The sequence below is a fragment of the Rhinolophus sinicus genome, linkage group LG05, assembly GCF_036562045.2.
Source record: "Rhinolophus sinicus isolate RSC01 linkage group LG05, ASM3656204v1, whole genome shotgun sequence".
Classification (NCBI taxonomy): Eukaryota; Metazoa; Chordata; class Mammalia; order Chiroptera; family Rhinolophidae; genus Rhinolophus; species Rhinolophus sinicus.
This window is the reverse complement of record NC_133755.1, coordinates 164,922,496-164,936,460: the sequence shown is the minus strand read 5'-3', so window position 1 is coordinate 164,936,460 and position 13,965 is coordinate 164,922,496. Positions and strand designations below refer to the sequence as shown.

Genomic DNA, 13,965 nt, shown 5'->3' with positions numbered 1-13,965 from the left:
TTTAAACCAGAATGTGAGGGACAGAATGCAAGATGAGGACACAGCAGCTCTCACAGCTGCCACTTCCCCTCCCAAATGAATGCACCTCTCAGGACCCATGCACAGTAATGGAAATATCTTGGTCTCAAGTGAGGAAAAAGGCACCCAAAAAATGCTACAGAACTTGTGCTAATACTCTGTTTCTGAAGAATATGGAATTACATTTCAAAACATTGGGTTTTTTTAAGATATTAATCACATGCTACTCATCAGCTCTGCCTCCGCATCTCTTTCCACACCTCACCCACGAGAAGCACTTGGTGAAGGCTAGGGGGAGAGGGAGCAAACAGTCACAAACGTAGGCGCAGAAGAACATGGACTGCAGCTGCAGTCATAGACTTGTTTAATAAAGGACCATCCCCCTGAGTTGTTATAGAACGCATAAGAAGAAACAGTCACATGAAAAGGAAGAAGAAGGTTAGATATTGCTAAAACTGCCCTGACATATTCCACACACACACACACTGTTTGATAAATATTTTATTGTTATTCCAGGAAAAGCTTTTAAAGGACTACATAAGCCAGCAATTATGGGGAAGGGATGTCTCCTTCTCTGAGATAGGAGGAATGGCAGCTCTCGCTGCTAAGGAGAGGGTGGATAGGCTCACACACCATACCTGCTGAAATGTGCACATAGTCACCCAAAGAGCCAAGTCCCAGGTCCCAACTCCTCCGTATTTGTTAATAACAGAAAGTACACACAAATATGCCTGACGCAGCCTTCTGCGTGATTTAAGTAAGTCAGAGGCACTCGGCTTGTGTGTACCCACTGTTGTGTTTCCGCCTAACAATTATCCAAACCCCGGCACAGAAAGCCCTGCCCGAAAGAGGCCCGAAAGAGGGTCCAATTGTTAAGGTGCTCAGCTCTAAACTGTCAGCCTCTGATATCCAGGCCTAAACCCATTTCTGATTGGAAAATACAGGCAGATATTCAACATCATGATCTTGTTTAAACTAAATTGGAGAAACTGCAGTGCTCCGAGTTCATGGGGTGTCTAGGTAGAATGTTAAAGATATTTGGAGATTTGATTTTTCATTTTTGGGGGGTAGGGGGCAATTACGAGTACCATCTTAAATGCTTTCCTTAGAGTCAATACAAATGATTGAAGTGAGTGTGTGTATGTGGGGGTGGGGGGGTGATGGATGTTCACATTTCCCTGCTATAAGAAAGGCTGCTCACATCATCCAAAAATTACCATACAAAATGATCAATGACAGCCAATTCACCATTCTAAGAAAGACGTTACTTCTGAAATATTCAAATGATGTAATTTAAAAGCCTATTATTCCACTCAAAGGTATACATACATACCTACATTTGGGATTTCACCTAAAACTTGAAATGATCTAGAACTTGCTGCTTTAAAAGCCACTTGACACAGTGCATATTCTTAAACATGTCACAAGCAGAGGCATTTTATAACAGCATCAAAAAGCATAAATAAATATAAGTACAAATGGTGAAAACACTTGTCCCCTTAAGCTATAGTTGGCCAAAAAAATCATACCCGTTAGCATTTTTTAAACCTACAAAAAGGCTGCTACAGTAAGTAGTTCCATTCCTTTTCTTAAATGGCCTTTAAATAAATACATGAGTCAGTTAAGAAAGGCATTTACTTGAATTAAAGTGATAATTCTGCCAGGACCTCAGTACAATTAATTGTGGGTGGCAGAAGTTTTAAATGAGGCTAAATTAGGGATTCTAGTTTATTTATTTATTTTCTACTCTCTACTGCTGTAATTAGAGAAGCTTTGGGTTGATCTTGAAATTGTGCCTTGTCATGGAACATCATACCTACATGCTTTCATGACAAGCCCTATGGCACATTTTTTTTAATGACAAAAAAATGTGGGGTATAATTCAGATGCATCAATCCAGTCTCGTTCTGCTATTACTACTACTACAACTACACACACACACACACACACACACACATACACACACACTCACAGACACACACACACACACACACATACACACACTCACACACACTCTCTCCATTATACTTACTGTGTTTCTTTCACGACCCTGCAAAATTCACCCCTAGTACTGTTCCAATTTATTTCAATGCCTTCAATGTCAAAGACAAAATTATTTTAGTCACAGAGTCTGATTCCTGGTAAGTTATTTCATAAAAGAAGTCAAAACACTCCGCCTTCAAAATCTCTGCTTGCCTGTGCTACCTGAGCCAAGGCTCAAAATAGCCACACTTCATAAACAAATATGTTTTACTAAAAACAGGTGGTCCTGTTGTGTAGAATGTGTGGTACATGATGCATCCTCCTTGCAGAGCTGACCGGGTCTCCAGGCGCTGCCTGGTATTGCTGTGAAACTGCTACCAGCTGAGCAACTGAACTAATGAGTTTCAGGAGACAGAGAAACCATAACACACTTGGGAGAATTCTGCATTTAGTGTCCATAACACTGAAATGGGGAATAATTGTCTAAAAGTGCAATATAGCAAAGAAAAAGAGGAAAGTTCTACATAAGAAGTAATTTTTTTGCTTGTCATTTGATTGGCATTAGATGACTACCACAGTCATGTTTGTCCAGCTGTCAAGGAAAGATATTACAAACAAATAGGTTTTTCAAAGGTCCCTGATTGGCCACTAATGTCTATACCCTGAAATCAAAATATCACAGGACATTGAGACATTGTCTCCATTTCATCTGAACATGAAGACTAAGCATCAGACACAAGAATCTGTCTATTACACTGTGCACACTGTAACCCCGAAAAAAAAAATTGTGTTCAGCTCCTTAACTCCATCTACCTTTGGCCACCCCTTAGCAAGTTGTTTCATGAACTATATGCATTTTTCACCCACTGTTCTGAGCACAAAAGGATCAAACAGCACACTTCCTGCAGCCTAAATAAAAGAACAGTGTAGTCTTCCAAAAGGTGACTGTGGAATTATAATTTGCATTCCCAATTCTTCAAAATAAACACCGACTGACTGCCTTGAGGACAACGCAGCAGGGTTAACACATTCCATGTTTCCCCGTCTTGAATATTTAAGTGCAGTACAAGAGCAACACACAGGCAAACCTTCTGCAGAGAAGGATGCAGACCGCACTCGAGCCCAGAGGAAGAATTCATCCTGTTTTACCTACCGGCATTGTCCATGTCTCAGGAGTGGCGAGGCGAGTTCTGTAGCCTGGTAGCTGGGAAGCCGGGCTCTTCTCCTGGCTAACGAAGCACCCTGCCCTACTGCTGATTATCAGTTCTTGCTGGCACACACAGCATACTTCATGCACTGTCTGCAGGAGACACCGCCAGGAAATTTATATCTCCAAGGATGACAAACAGCCATTAGCTCCATTACAGGCTGATTAAGAGAGACCGAGCCTATCAAGTGGATACTTGAATCCACTGAGGTTTTCACCTCTGTTCTAAGCAAAAGAGGAAAAAAAAAAAAATCACTGCAATGTGGAGAGTACTGCACATTTCAGGAAAGAAGTGCATATGCTACGCAGAACACAGTGCTTTCCCATAAGATGCCAGGACAAACATGAGCAGGGAGAGGCACAGATAATTAAAAGGTAAAAAGGAATCTTTAACAAGACAATAAATTAGTCTTTCTTTGGGGCTGTTACAAAGGTGGTCCACCAGCCTTATCGCTGAGATCACTGAATGACTGGGCAACTTTTCAATTTAAAATTTTAAAGTTTTTTTGTTGTTGTTGGGGGTGAGCAAGGAATAGCCAGTAAAACATTTTAAAATAAAGGCGATCTTTAATATTGCCACTCTAAATAAATGCTAAGAAGCTGAGCACTGCCATTCCATTTTGGTTATGTTTTCATCATGACTAGTGTTCCTATTTCTGCTCAGAATTTCTGCCCACCTAGCCTAACACAAAAATTCAAAAGCATTGCACTAAATGTCACTAATAATACAAGAAATGATGGCCAGAAGATGTCAGGGGAGTCTCTACTATGTTCCAATCTGTAGCCATCTCAACAACAGAAATCTGAGAATCAAGACAAATGCATTTGCTAACAGAGGAAAACCCATTTCACTTCTTTTCTTTCATTTGGCTATGTAAAGATGACCTTCAAAGACACCTAAAAGTACTCACAGAATCAAGGCATAAGGACGAACAGAGTGCTGAAGAAATCATACACCACCATGCCTCGTGATTGTTATGACATTAGAATCCGGGGACAGCATAATTCTGAATTTTCTGCATTTTCTCAGATATAGTGAAAAAATTTACAATGGCCTCATTTGACCTATGCATGACACAATGAATTCACAGCACAGTAAGACTCTACAGGGTTTTTACTTTGACAAGTTTTGTTTTAAAAACAGTTCTTAGTGTGATTATACACCCAGGTTGAAAAGCAATTCATTTATTTAGCATTTCTTTTTGCCACGGGAATTTCTAGTGACAAACCACTTGTAAATTATTTATAATCTAGTCTTCCAGTTCAACAGGCTTCTAAGTATTTTTTGTTTTCTAGTGTAATTTTAGGTTTTCCTATAGGGTTGAGGTTCTGTTATTGTTTAATCAAAATACTTCATTTATATCAGTACTGGGACAGAAATGTTTTCTTAAAAGAAAAGTTGAATTTCTCAGTGATTATGCCCTGATATTTTTAACCCCAGTATTTCACTTCTGTCACAAACTTTTGAGCATATATCACTCTATTGGTTTAAAAAAAAAATGATATTTTTAAAAAAATACTTGGATTCCATAAAACTGTAATCACTGTGGCTCCCATACCTCATCTACTGTACTTGTCCTGATTAAGAAGGCCAACTACCCAGAGTGACTGTCATCAATAGAAAATCTAGGGCAAACAACTTTTTTTTAAAGAGAGGAATTAGGGAAATGCAAAATATAAAAGAGAGAAAACACATTATAAAGTCTGAGATTTTGGTAAGGAGTAGCTAAGAAGTGTCATTTGTTGGCAGTGCACATTGAATAATATGAATATATTTATAATAGCTTTGTACACAGTTCAAAATGTGTCTCTGATTATCTTTATTAGTACAGTCAGTCCCCAAAATACAAATGGATTGTATTGCAAAAGTTTGTTTTGTTGGTCATTTGAAAAACACTTTTCTCATAAACAATGATTGCTGTTCCAAGGACAGACCATTAAACACTACTTAACTTGGATGATTTATTATAAGATCCACAATCTCTTACACACAATTGCAAAATGCAGAAAGTCCTGAAAAATCTTAAGGTGCTTCCCCCCTCCCTCCAAGTTTGGCCCCAACATGCATCTGTGTCCCAACGTGAGTTGAAGTGATAGGAGATTATTTAAAATCTTTACTTATCTCAGAGTAAATAATCATGTTTTGCTACATAAATGTTAATGTTATAGCTTACGGGAATCTATTCAGATCCTGCTGGTGACTATATGTAATATATAGTATATACATTATATTACCTTTCTAAAATGCAAAATTTCTGAATTCTGAAACACACCAGAACCCAAGGGTTTCAGATGAGGGACTGGGGTCCTTCCGTACATTTTTGCCACTTGAAAGGATAGAAAATGATCCTTTCTACTGCTTTGCCACCAGACCCATTCCTTATTTAGGAACTCACTCGCTCTCTCTTCACCAGCTAAGTACCCGACCCTCTCTAACTATTGATGATGTAAGAGGTAAACATGGGATGGGCAACATAGAAAGAGGCCTAAAATAATGAAACTAATGTTGAGTGTCTATTAGGGAATCAGGATATTTAAAAACTGCATAAATCGCCATGGGCACATCTGCTTCATGTCTCCCTGCATTCGCCACCAGCACCACCACTGTCCCTACCTGGCATGAGAAGAAGGCAATGTAACAATGAAAAACCACAGTGAGTGGAACACTTTCCTCAAGCTCCAGTGAGAATCCACTCCCTCCCTTGATTTAATTCAGACCCACAATTAAAATGCTCTTGTTGGGGAATTCCTGAATATAAATGTTCACCAGGCCCTTTCTAATTGTCCCAGAGACGTTATGCGGCACAGTAGCAGCATCAATAAGCTTAATGTTCAAAATCGTGTTTTAAATATGTGTTTAATTCCCATTTTTATTAGCTTCCCATATCTATATTCCTCAGCTGTCTTAGAATCAGACTAAATTTGTTTGAGACCAATGGTAATTTGGAGCACCTGTATCCAAAATACCCTCAGTGTTATCCTACCTATAGAAAGAAGGCTACAACCTGTCACCATCTGAGTTTTTTAAGGATAGTTTGCCGGGGTTAGTCGTAAGGTGTATGTAACTCCAGGTCTGACAAGCTGAGAGCAAGGGCAAGGCCACCAGTAGTGTCCAGTGCCTTCAAATGTATCAGCAAGCACCTGGTGATAACCTGGCCATTGTCATATCTTTCTCCAAAAAACTATTAGCAACCTTCTTGCTCTCAATGTCAAAGGAGAAGAGAATGTCTTGGCATCCTAGAAAAGTTCTGTTTATTTCATGTTATTTCTTAACTTTTCCATGAGACGCTTTCACACGTGGGGGACACAGGGAAGAGCTGGTGGCAATCATGCACTGCCTTTTTTTTTGACTAAAATCTGAGCCCAGGTGGACCAACAGCAGTTCCAATGGATGCTGTGGAGAAAAGAAAGAGGCAGAAACACTTTTCCAAGAGGTGTAGCAACTCCAGAATCTCAGGCTAAAAATATAATGATTTGGCTTTCAGGGGACCAACCAGGATCCTTCTCTACAACCTTAGACTCTGTTCCTTAGAAAGGAAAAATTAAAAGAATAAATGGCCCAAGTAATTACATTGCTTGACCCCGTTGATCTCTTGAATACCCAGATCAGCCTAACAGACCTTCTCACTCTCAGATTCTTCCAAAGAAACAAAGAAGTGCTGGAATATTGACTACCAATTAGGAAGTAGTCAAGCTCACTCCCAGTTCCTTTGGGAACAGATTCTGCTGTAAATCTGTTCTGAAAAGATTTTGGCCACTGCTTTTACAAGAGCAGCTACCGGATACAGATAGTTTCAATGAGCAAAGTGCTTGGATTTATAACTCTCCTAAGTACTAAACCAAATCCCGGAACTATTAAAAAAAAAATTCACTGGAGGAAATCTTGCAACTGAGAGTATTTCCAGGAAAATCTGGACCAAAAAAAAAAGAACAAAACACACAAACATATATATACACACACATACATTCATTGAACGTTCTATTATCTGGATTTTAGGATGATACTTACTTGACATGCCTGTTTTTAATTATTTCTAACCATTGTCATTTAGAGATTTCTCTTGTGGTGTCAGAGGGCAGGAGAGGTCTCCTAATTACTCATTAAAGTTTGCTTCTCTTCCCCTGTACGCTATCCTTAGATTATGTCTTCTAGTCACACAGACTCAAATAGCATCTTAATGCAGAGGCCATGAAACATTTCAGCACACCTGGAGCTTTGCCTGACGTCTAGACCTTAATGAAGTTGTGGCCATCAGACACAGTCCTCTGACATGTTTGGACTTTCGGTCAAGGTGGTTTGGTGAGTCCTTGCTTGGGCACCACTCTTCTGCTCCAAACACACAGCGACGATAGGTAAAATATTAAATAGGTAAGTCACAGTTGGGCTTGAAAAGCTAGATAACCACTTCTATGAATTAGAAAGGAGCCAAAAGCTTTTATTTTTGGAGCCAAAAGCTTTTGAGCTTTCGACTGAGCACTGACTGACGCTTCTACTGAGGCCTGTTGTGATCAAGGTGCTTTGTGGTGGAGGCTGGAGGCTGGAGACCAGGTGCTCGGTTCCTTTGTGGGGAGGAGTTTAAGAGCTCCATCTGAGGAAGGCGGCATCAGAGCCTGGCTGAGGCTCTGCTTGAATGAATGGGTCTCCCTGACACAAGAAAGGAAATTGAAAGAAAAAAAAAGGCTGTTCACCTATTTCCAAAAGCCATGGCTTTATAAAGCCTAGATGGGGTAGGGGGAGGATAAATCCTTCCAACCAAGAATGGACTAAGCTTCATGCAGGCTCCCTCAATACTAGGTTGGAATATCCCCCTGAAAACAGCAGGAGCCCCAGGATGTCTTTTGGAGACAGGACTCTAGATTGGAGGACCAGAGGGAGAAGGTGTAGGCAACTCCAAACCATAAAACTATTAGAGAGGGAGAGAGGCAGAGAGTCCAAACCAAACCAAAGAAGCAAACAAAAAAGACCTTAAGCTCAAAATGAATGCGCAAGCTGAATTCCAAAATTGTTTCAGATCGCTAATATTTAAAGGGCAAGTAAACAAATAGCCAATAAAACACGATTTCAATCTTGATGATGCCACATCATAGAAGTATCTCATAAAGATTTTTAATAACTAGGGTTACCAAAGAGATCAGTGAAGGCAAGACATCTATTAAAAACAAATATAAAAATATGAAATAAAAAAGGTGGACATGAAACAAGAATAGATGGATATGGAAAATAACTCAAAGAAAATTGTGGACATGAAAGAGAGAGATGACATTTAGACTGACATCAGCTTCTCACTAGTAATCATAGACACCAGAAGACAAGATGCTGCCCTTAAATATTATTTCTGAAGGGAAGCTAAATTCTGAGTCTATAAATCAAAGCAGAATGATATATGCTTACTATTATCCAAATCAATTTATTTACCACTTGAAGGACTTTTAAAAATAGTTTTCAGTAACTTTACATACACTTCATTATGGCCAATGCTCAAAAAATTATTCATTGAGTCAGCAACAATACAACCGGGTCACCATAACGGACAGGAAGGCGCCTTTGTCTGATTTGGTGCTGAGCAATTGGCAAAAGAGAGCGTCTGACTCCATCCATCGGCTAGAAGTGGGGCCTGTTGCTTACAGGGCAGTTACAGTTGCTTGTGGGTGAGTCTACGATTATAAAACCAGCAAACAAAGGGAAAAACTGGTTCACAGAATGTGCTCCAGGATTATACAGCCTGAACAAATTCTCTCCACAAGCCATCACTTAGTTGAAAGCATGATGGGTACCCACCCCAATTAGATAGCATGTTCCCCTCAACTGACAGATGGCTGGGAGGTGCATGCTGGCTTGATTGAGGGAAGCTGGTCACCCAAACTCACATAGGCGATTGTCTCTAGCAGGCTTTAAGAAAATGTCAGATTACTGTTTTCTAAGGTGAGCAATCAATTGGCAGTCTAAGCAATCTGGTCTGCTAACATGATCATTTGGTCAGGCCAGACTTTGAAAGCTCTAGGCAAGGCATATGCTCTCAATTTTCCCAAATCCCCACCACTCTCTATTGTCTTACATTGAGTCACACATACCTATATGACCTGCCTGGCTCCTGAAAGCATTTGTGCCCAAGTCAGCAGAATGGACTGATGACCTCTCGAATCCCTTCCAGACTCATGGCTCTATAAAGAAAGGGTGTAATGTTTTACTTATCTGGATAGCAAGGAAAGGGAAAAGGTTTAGACTGGGTCTTTTCGAGCTATTTCTACAGGCTGGCAACAGCAACACCACTTTGTAACCAAAAAAAGTTCCTTCATGGGATGCGTTGCTGGGATTCATCAAACAAGGTATCTTGGGCTCTGAATGACTTAAATGGCTAAACATTTCTTGAGTAACAGGATGTTTCTTAACTTGGATAATTCCTTGTCAAACATGAATTGATTACCCCTGCTACAATATGCAATCCCCGAAAGCAGGGAACCTTCATAACTCTGAGAACACACCTACGTGCTCAGCAGTTGTTTTTACAATGACACCTGACCGGATAAATGATGCATGGATAAATAAACAAACATGTGGTCCAGGCAAGGCCCATTCTTCATTTCAGCCATTCCGAATTTCACCAACTGGAGAATCCATCATGCCTAAAAAGTACTGGTTACGTTGTCACCCATTTATCAATTTTCACCTGATGTCCTTAAATAGCCCAAAGAAAATTTAGTTTCCTTCTACAAAAGTACACTTTGCCATCTATTAGTAAATAATGGGTAAGTCCTAATACTTATTTAGCTTTCAGATGAATTGGAGAAATGATTCTTTTTTACCATGCTGCTTATATCTTCTTCTCCAGCCACTCCCTGAAGAAAGAAGTGGAGGCTACCTGAGTTTTGCACATTAACTCAGGACACCTACAGCAACGTGCTGAGTACACGAGAGGTCGTCAGTACATGGCTGGCTGATTTAACTGGGGGCTAAGTGCTCAGACTTTGCCCACTAAGACCATTTTCCTCAGGGAGTGAGGGATTAGATCTTATCTATTAATTATCAGGGAGGAATTTCATGTGCTTACTATTCACACAGCTAAACTTGGCACAGGTAGCAGTGAGCAATACCAGCCATCTACCATGTTTCCTTGAAAATAAGACCTAGCCGGACAATCAGCTCTAATGCGTCTTTTGGAACAAAAATTAATATAAGACCCAGTCTTATTTTACTATAATATAAGACCAGGTCTAATATAATGTAATATAATACCCGGTCTTATATTAATTTTTGCTCCAAAAGATGCATTAAAGCTGATTGTCCGGCTGGGTCTTATTTTCAGGGAAACACTGTAAATGGTTCTCCAAAGACTTGTGAGGACCAGAGCAAACATCTAGCTACTGTCTTTGAAGGAATATAAGGCCCCGTGATTCCTCCAAGACAGTTGTAGCAAAGTTTCTGGGAGCCATGAGGGACAAAAGAGATAAACATTTGCTTCTGATATGAAGAGCAAGACAAGGAAAGGTGCTGGATAACAACCAGGACTTAACCAGGTTCTAATATCACAGCAGGGAAATGGGCCAAGATAGGGGAGACCATGAGGTTGTTCTTAAGAGCAGTAATTATCCATCCTATGGCTGCTTCCTCTACCTGATTCACAGTTTCGCTTTTGATTTGCTTTTCTCGTTGTCTTTTCATCTGTACTAGCTTCCTGCTGCCACTGTAATAAATCACCACAAATTTAGTGGCTGATAACAACCTACGCTTATTCTTATAGTTCTAGAGGACAGAAATCTGAAATGAGGCTTACGGGGCTAACATCAAGGTGTCCGCAGAGCTGAATTCCTTCTGGAGGCTCCAGGGGAGAATCCATTCCTTGTCTCTTCCAGCTTCTAGAAGCAGCTGGCATTCCTTGGCTGGTAGCCATAGCACTCCAATTTCCATTTCTGCTGTCACATTGCGTTTTCCTCTTCTAACCTTCCTGCCTGTCATTTAGAAGGACCCTTGTGATTACACTGAGCTCAAAAGAATAGTACAGGATAATTTCCCCCACTCAAGATCCTTAACTTCATCACATCTGTAAAGCCCCCTTTGCCATGTAAAGTCACATATTCACAAGTTCTGGAAATTAGGATGTGGACCTCATTGAGGGGCATTATTCAGCCCACTACATCTTAACAAACTATGTGTCATCAAGCAAGTCATCTTAATAAAAATTCTCTCTCCCTGGGAACTGCTCAAAGATAGCCACGTCCCCGTGGGGGCACCTGAGGTCTTGAGTTTTGGGTAATAGGTAGAAAATATGGTAGGTGGTGGGAAGTGTATTAGAAGAGGCACCAGTCATGGGATCTGCGCAGGTAATTAAAGAGTATTTAGCAGAAGAAAAGAGTAGAAGAACTGTAAAGAAGAATGTCAATATAATGGGCTTAGGGGACTTCCAAGAATCTAACTACATATGGCATTCAAAAAGCTGGGTCCAGGATGCCCCTGAGGCCACCACCAAAGTGTTTAGGCTAATCTTGGATTAAGAATTTAAAAACCTTTTAGGAAGGACACAGATGAAACTACGTGTTGTGTGGGGGAGGATGGGGGCATCAAATCCCCCAACCTCTGTATCACTGGCTCCCCATCAGGAAATACAGACAGCAGAAGAGAAATCTATGAGTCAGAACTCTGCAAAGATGACAGATGCAATACATCTTATTCTGACCTTGTATGCCCACACGTGGTGTGTGGATTGTAGGAAGTAGGGATTTCACTTTATTTTTTAGGAAGACCTACAGGTAGAGGATGATACTCACCCTGGATAAAAGAAATCATATTTAACCATTTAATGAAAATGCATGAGGACTTCACTACTTCCCTGGAGGCCAGTATTATGTTGTGGTGCAACTATTCAAGGTGAAAAAGCAAAGCTACTGAAGTACCCTTGACCTCCACATCACTCCTTAAAGGAGGGAACAGCAATCAGCTCCTAAGTGCATGTCTTTCATTTCTGGGAGGCTAGGGTGAGTAACTGTCTTCCTGGAAGTCATTCCTGTTCCTCTTCTACAATGGGATTTCCTGAGATAAAAATGAATGTGCTCTTCCACAGTATGGAGAGTGAGAACACAGCGGGGAAAACATATGCCAAGAGTAGAATGAAAGATCCGGAGTCTAGAGCAGAATGACACGGCCTTGATATGGAAACCAGGGGCAAAAGCAAAGGAAGGAAGGAAGCAGGAGTGAGAGCAGCTCTGACAGCGATAGGATTTGGTGGTGCAGGACACAGGACAGAGACAGAAAGGGTGTGGGCCCGCGGAGTGAGTTCACAGGACTTGTAGCAAGTCCACAAGGTCGGATGCTGTGATTCTTAGAGAGAGATCTGGTTTTTCTATAGAAAAACCATTCACTTGCTGAAAACCGACTACATTATCCACTCAGAAACGTTTGCTGTAAATGTCTATTACTGATCCTCTGATACAAACACAAATAAGATGGTCTTTTTGCTAATGAAGCCCAAGTAAATGGGAGCTTCTGCAATGGGAATAACCACCAAGAGGTAAACCTTCTGAGAAAGGATGACAAGCTTCATTAGCCACCCTCAACTTGGAAAATGGAACATATGCTAAAAAGACTCGGTATCAAGACTGCGAGAACACAGGGCATAGTGTGATATGAAGATCTGTTTTGCTGGGGACAGGGAGGTATTTTCCACGGCCAATTTTGCAGAACCGATGATCAAGATTCAGTTACCATTTGCACAGTGCTCTAAAGTATCCGGAATTCATTTGAGATAGTTAAATTACTTAATAAGTTTGATGACTACTAAACTGTGTCAACTTTATATCACCTCTGCAAACAGGCTAGTTCTCAAATATGCTCTTATTCTTTAAAGCACTATTCTAAGAGCCCCCAGTAGCTATTGCTTATATAAGAAAAACTTTGAACCATGGAAAAACTTAAAAGGACTCTGACAGGAACAAGCTCTTCTCTGACTCTACCTATAACCCACCTACTCATAGACAGGAAGCGAGTAGGAAAAGGTTACCGAATTAACATTAAAATAGTAACATCAGCATGCAATGATTCACCAGTGTGTTTCTCTTCAGAGGGCTAAATTAAGTAGAACATTCTGGCAACATTTCTTTTCTTTATTCTAACAGCATTCTTTCTCTCTTCAAACACAACAACCAAACAAACACTAGTCCTTTTCATGGAAGGCTTCACTGGGGACTAGAAGTAATGGAGGGCTCTGTTGCCTCGAAATTTAGGTAACATTTTTAATTTTTACAATTTAAAATGTGAATTGAAATGAAATACGGGGCATGGAACTTCCAGGTAACATCCATTTATCAAGGCATTCTACAACATTTGCTTCAGGCACATCCTAAGGCTTACTCTGTGAACGTCTGAATTAAAAATATGTTAGCTCATCAGTCATTTGAGTCTGGAAACATTTAAATAATTAAGCTCCAAACCCAGACAGCAGCATAGAATGCTCATGACCCTGGAGATGTCCCGGGCCTTGCGTGCTCTGCTCACCAGATCAAAAAACTACCCCCGAGCCAAGTAAATGTGGCATAAAACCCTCCCTCCACCTAGTGAGTGTGGCACAAACCCTTCCACTTCTGGTTCATGCTGAATAAAGCTAGACTATCCGGAGCCTATCACCTGCACACCTTCCTTTACCTAATTAGCCTTTAGTGAATCATTTGACATACTTACCTCAGTTCATATATATTTTAGTGACCATCATCTAATTGGACTTCCTAATGAGCAACATCATTCCTTGCCCATCTATATTTTGCATCAA

The 13,965-nt window shown here is 40.4% G+C and overlaps 1 protein-coding gene across 8 annotated transcripts in view; it reads right to left on the bottom strand.

Moving 5' to 3' along the window:
• Nucleotides 1-13,965, bottom strand: part of PHACTR2 (phosphatase and actin regulator 2) — a 232,808-nt gene that overhangs the window by 167,949 nt on the left and 50,894 nt on the right. The window contains exon 1 of one of the 8 annotated variants that reach the window (XM_019744466.2): nt 3,155-3,472. The exons of 6 other annotated variants lie outside the window; for them this stretch is intronic. In XM_019744466.2, coding sequence (XP_019600025.2) covers nt 3,155-3,167 — 13 coding nt within the window. In that variant the 5' untranslated portion in view covers nt 3,168-3,472. Of the gene's footprint in view, nt 1-3,154; nt 3,473-13,965 lie in introns of those variants that run through there. One more of the 8 variants, XM_019744471.2, reaches the window with a different exon arrangement.